Genomic DNA, 6,039 nt, shown 5'->3' on the forward strand with positions numbered 1-6,039 from the left:
GTCCTCCTCTCTTTCTTTGAAGCCTTGTCACTAAGTACAGAAACAAATGTGGGATGATTGAGTCACTTGCTGTGAATTTATTGCCTCACCTCACTGGGCTCTGCCCCTACAAGTGGTCTTCACCCTATTTAAATGTTTCCTGAGAACCTGGTTTCTTCTTCTCCAAATGGGATAAGTACAGGGATTTCCAGGCTTGCATGTGTGACCCAGTTCAGATCCTTCTTACTTTGATAGGTGAGCCCCAGTCTACACATAGGGAAAACTGAGGGCCAGAGAGAGAAGTGGCTTCCTCAACGTCACACAGCAGAGACTGGTACTTCTGGCTCCAGGTTCAGAACAAATCCTTCCTGTGCAGGATCAGGCCAGATGATCCCAACTTCTGTGTTGATTCCTGTTTCCGTATCCTTATCAGTTAGATAGAACTCTCACTCAATTAGCAAAATAATTTGCCTTCCATACATTGTTAATGATTATTATGCAACTGTGATTCAGTAAAAACCTTATAGGTGAGAGAAAAACCACACTGTGGGAGCAGCTTTGTGTTTTTTATTCTAGTGGCTGATTCATTTATTTCACTCAATAAATATTAAATGTTCACTAGGTGCCAGCCTGTCTGGCGTACCGGAAGACACAATTGAGCAGAACTGTCAGAAAAGCCTGATTGATTCGTGCCATGCATGGGCCACAGATGACAAAGATATTCAACAGTGTGTTGGGCACTGTGCTGGTGGCAGAGCTAGTGACAAAGTGAGAATAAAGACCATTTACTTTATGTCAAATGTTAGTAAACCCTGAGTTCTTTCAGTGATAGTGATTTTGATTGCTAACTGCTCATAGTAAATTTTAAAAGCACGTGTATTTTTAAAAGTTCCTATAGGAAAATAAGTTTATTATTGTGAATTTGGAATTCTCTTTCTCCTACCTCTATCTCAGTTACTGCAAAGCCTTTGGAGAGGTTCTTGAACATAAGCTTTTAGAAAGAGTACAAGAGATCAGTGGAGATTACCATCTGTTAGCTTGTTGGCCAAATCTGTCTGTTGGATGAGTTTTTCATGTCCTTTATTGTGTTTTGTCATTCTGAAACTTAATTGTTACAATTCAGCACCACAGATAGCAAGTGACTGGAGATCTAGGGGTTCTTAGTAGGCAGAAGATTTGACTACAGTAGGTTTGCATTTTTTGTTTGTTTGGCAGAACTGGGGATTGAACTCAGGCCCCAGCCATCTCCCCAGCCCCCTAGGTTTGCATTTTTCAAGTGAGCGATTGGCTGGATCCCACTTAGAGGTGGCGTGGTGTGCCTTCTTATGTCCCTGAAGTCCCCTCTTCCACACCTGCCTCTGTCATTCCAATTTTCCTCTAGTCCCATAAACACATGTGAGGCTGTTACCCCTGAAGGAGAATGCAGGTAAATTCAGAATGAGCATTACAGGTGAGAGAAAAATCATATTGTAGGTTTAGTCATTGTTTTTGTTGCTGTTTTGTTTTACAGTAGAGGAGTTGAAGTGAGACATAAGACACTTCAAGTAAGATATGAGAGGTTTCAAGAAATTTTTTAGAGTGCCACTGCCCAGTGCACAATTCTCTATGAACTGTGCACAGAAAAATCTGGTGATGAATGGTTAAGTGCAGCCTACACACTTGCGTTCCAGTTACCAGTTACCTTTAGACAGCTGGAAAGGTAGTTCTGTCTTCTTCTCTGCTGCTTTTGAATGACTCTTTTCAATTTTCTCTTGGTAGGTCAGCCCACCTGGGGTTCTCTGTTTACCAGTGCTAAATATTCCAAGAACCGAATTCAACTACTTCACAGAGACCAGGTTTATTTTAGAAGAACTAAATATCTCTGACTCCTTCCACATATTCCGAGATGAAGTTAATCTGCACCAGCTAAATAATGAAGGAAAGTTATCTATGACACTCATTGGTAGCAACATCCTGGCAAGGTAAGACTCACTGTGAGGTGTTGGAGGAATAAGTCAGTCCTTAACGGAGGGTCCTCTCGGCAGCTGTCACCTTGCTCAGGGTTGTGGTGGCTTAGGGGGATGCATTGGAAGCTGAAGATATTCAGAGGAAAGAATTCTTTTATAACAAAATTCAGGTAGTGTCAATTTTTTAATTTTTACTTTTGCATTTAAAATACAACGTTCTTAAGTGGAATATTTTTGTAAAATTAACCAGAATCAAAATTTTAAACCATTAAAATATTTTCTTATAGAAACACAATAATCTTATGGATCAATGCTTAAAATAGGAAATGCAAATGGAAATCAAACACTAACTAGAACTGAAAGTTTCCTAAGAGAGAAATCTCAATAATGAAGTGGAACGATAGGTAGAGATGGGTAATGAAATCCATTTGGCCACTAGTTTGTGCACTTGTGGCATTTTACAATTAATTTATGAATGCTGATATAGCTCCAGTCCCCTATTTTATGGACAGGAAATCTGATACCCAAATAACTTCCCCACATGTAGTCAATATAAGAGTTCCGGTTAGAATTGGTTCTTCTGCTTCCTTCAGTAAGTACATAGGAGTGTTAACTGGGGCAAGAGTCTAACGGTTCATCAAGAGAAACACCACAAATCTGCCTTCAATGACCTTATGAAGATGTCCTTGGGAGAAGCTGTCTGCCACTGTTGAGTGAAGATTCAGCATGGATCACCTTGAGCTGTTCATTCTTTGCATAGTTTTCTAGTCTGCTAATTGCAGAACTCACTAGTAGACACTGACATTAGTGTATATGAAATAAGAACTTTTGTATTTAACCATTTTAATTGTACCTTTTAAATACACTTAGGAATGAATATATTATACTTAGGTATGACTACATTATAATATATATATAGGTATAAATACTTGATACAGATAATAAGAGATTTATCTTGGCTCAAGTTTCAGATCAGGTGGTCCCACTGTTTTGGGCTATGGTGAGGGTGACACATCAGCAAGTACAGAAGCGAAGCAGTTATGTCTCCAGCTAGGGACACACAGACTGAATAGTCAGGGTCCCACAGTCTCCCTTAGGATATCACCCCATGACCTACATACGTCCCAATAGGCTCTGTCTCCTAGAGGTCCATAGCACTTCCCCCAAATTCCACCTCCAGATAGATCTTTGGGGGACTCTGAAATTATACCACAACCATAGCATTTGTGTTCAGGATAATCATACACTTCATTTTTAGCTTTTCCAAACCAACTAATCCAAGTATGCTTTACAAGGACACTGTACAAAGCTAAAGGAGTGACCTATGGAATGAGTGTATCAATCAAAATCTGAGAATTTTGTGACCAATTAAGAATAGAAATATTCATTCTGATCTTCAGAACTCAAATTGTGAACTCTGGCTTTGGGATTATTTATGACATAAAATGATTTTCAAGAGTTAATTGAGATCTTTAATTCTTCTACTGTTACTCATTTGTTTTTGACAGAATAAATAAAGTCAGTTTTAGCCAGAATTTTCTTCCTGGCTTTGATAAACACCACCTCTATATCATATTTAAGGAATGATAGTAGAAATAAATATGCCCAGTAGTAACTCTTTTCTACACTATAGTTTCAATTCATACCATATTTTGGAGCTAACTTGTCAAGAGTTTAAATGTAGCTATCTTCTCGTTGGTTGTGCACCCTTGAACAAATTTCTTAACTGTTTTGTGCCTCAATTTCCCCATTTATAAATTGGACTTTATTTATTTATTTATTTTCTGTATTTTTAGGGAAGGGTTACAGGATGTTCAGGGTCTTACTACTAGATTGGACTCTTAGTGATTCTCCTGTTTACAGCCTTCCAAGTGCTGGGGTTACCAGGCACTTTAATCCACTGAGCTATTTGGCTGGCACTGTAAATCAGAGATGTTATTAGAAACTGTTTCATAGGATCATTTCATTTTATGAAATGTGACAACATAAACTAAAATGTGGAATAGTGCTAGCCTATACTGGGAGATCAGTATTAAGTATTAGCTATTATTTCCCAACAGTGAAAAAACAGAGATTGAGTTTGTCATGGCTCATGTCTAGATGTGCCCCTAAAGCGCCCTGTGGTCATAGTGGGACTTTTCAGAAATGGCTGGATCTAAAGTGTGGAATGCTAGGATCAAAGGTATATGATTACTAAACTATCCAACTGGTTGGTTTACATAATTCTAGGTAGGATAAAAGGTGCTCCGCCTAGGGTCTTAGTGTAGGTAGCCTAGCCTGGATAAAATATGAGAGACAGCAAAGGGGGCTAGTGTCACTGGTTGTCACTTCTGCTCCTTTGTTTGCTTCTGCTTGATGCCTTCCGCATCCTGCTTCACAATGAAATGTTTCTCTTCTGTCATGCCCTTCTGTTGAGCCACCCTGCCTTGGAGCTAGACAACTTAGAGCTGAAACCTCTACAAACTGTGAGACAAATCCTCCCTTAAAGTGTCTGTTGGGTATCTTATCTCAGCAGTATATAAGCAACTAAGACACAGTCAATAAGGTGTGAAGATACTTTAGAACTCTTGGGGGGAGTAATTGGTCGAAATGAAATGAGAAAAGACATGGACAGGGCTCTTTTCTCCACCATCATATGAGTTTACTCACCTATTTGTGATGTGGTTACTAAGAAGAAATAATTTTTGCAGGAACAGAGAGCAAATAATTTCAAAAAGTGAGAAAATTCTCCCTCCTCATAGCTCCTTTCTCTTCTTCTCATCCATTTTCTTTGCAGTGAGGACAAACCATTGGAATCAGCAGTTGTCAAAGTCATTAGCCCAGTAGAGCAGAACAGTGCTGAGCTGGAGGACCAAGAGTCTTCCTCGTCCCTTGTACTGAGAGAGCTTCTCCAGGAGGCTCCAGAGCTTCTTACTGAGCAGCTGGCTCATCTCCTCAGAGGTGAGTGACAGCGCTTTCTATTAAATACTGGAAGACTTAATGGAGTGGCTCGTGACCTGCCCATGCAGAAATAGTGTGATCCATTCTTGGGTTAACAATCCCTTTAAAGACCACAGGAAGCTTCATCAGAGAGGCAGGGAGTAAAGAGTTTGTTAAAGAGTAACATTATATCGAATATTAAAAACGTGCATTTAAAAATAGGCACAAAGGACCTTGCTGTTTCACTAGACAAGAATATTAAATGGAGCTGCTATACCTCTGTTGGAGAGCCAGAGTAGCTCTGGCTGTCTTCGCAGCTTCCAGTGGTGATTCTTGCCCTGCAGTAGCATAAATATGGACCAGCATTCCGTATGCCCACCTAGAATCATCTCCTGATACTTAGACATGTTTGGTTTATACAGTGCACTTTGCATGGCAAATATGTGCCTTTATTTCAGTGATATTGTTTCAGGTGTCACTAAGGCAAACCTCCTTTCACTATAATCTTGTAACACAGTCCGTCTTCATTCTGTATTAGGTCCTGGGGGGTCGGGGGTGCCATCATCAATTGCAGTAGAGCCTCAGTATCCATGGATTCCACATCCATGCATTTAGCTAGCCTCATTTTGAAAATAATCTAAAAGTTTGCCTCTGTAAACGAGCAGGTACAGGATTGTTTCTTGTTATTGTTCTCTAAGCAAAACCATCTAACAACTATTAACCTGATACAGCCACTGTAGTAGGTATTATAAATAGTGTGTGGATGGTGTGAAGTATACAGGATGTTCATAAGTTATGTGCAAATTGTATGCCTTCTTTCTCATGAGACTTGAGCACCCACAGATTTTGGTAGCCTCAGGCCTCCTAGAACCAATCCCCACAGATACTGCAGGATGACTTCTTTCTACTTATCTTTCTTTCGTCCCCATTGGTGGAGCCCACTGTTTTCAAAATGATTTTCAAGCTAGAAATTCTCAGTTTACTTTGCTGCCACAAAATCAGTCCAACAGCCTAGTTATTTTCTCATGAAAGATCCTGTTTTGGTTTTTAATAAAGCTCTCTCTCCCACCAACAATTTATTTTGATCTGGGAGACAAGCTTTTCTCAGAAGTATTTAACAGAGGAATATGAAAACAGCAAGGAACAGACTGAAAGAATTTGGAAAAGAGGAAAATCTAGTATGCTGACTCAACTC

The 6,039-nt window shown here is 39.6% G+C and overlaps 1 protein-coding gene across 4 annotated transcripts in view; it reads left to right on the forward strand.

Annotated features, from left to right (window-relative positions):
• Window positions 1–1,824: 1,824 nt before the first annotated feature.
• Window positions 1,825–6,039, forward strand: part of Prune2 (prune homolog 2) — a 225,642-nt gene continuing 221,427 nt past the window's right edge. For all 4 annotated transcript variants that reach the window (XM_023722972.1, XM_023722973.1, XM_023722974.1 and 1 more), the window contains exons 1-2: window positions 1,825–1,940; window positions 4,702–4,865. In XM_023722972.1, coding sequence (XP_023578740.1) covers window positions 1,909–1,940; window positions 4,702–4,865 — 196 coding nt within the window. In that variant the 5' untranslated portion in view covers window positions 1,825–1,908. The remainder of the gene's footprint in view (window positions 1,941–4,701; window positions 4,866–6,039) is intronic.

Source organism: Octodon degus, unplaced genomic scaffold, assembly GCF_000260255.1.
Source record: "Octodon degus isolate 3935 unplaced genomic scaffold, OctDeg1.0 scaffold00095, whole genome shotgun sequence".
NCBI lineage: Eukaryota > Metazoa > Chordata > Mammalia > Rodentia > Octodontidae > Octodon > Octodon degus.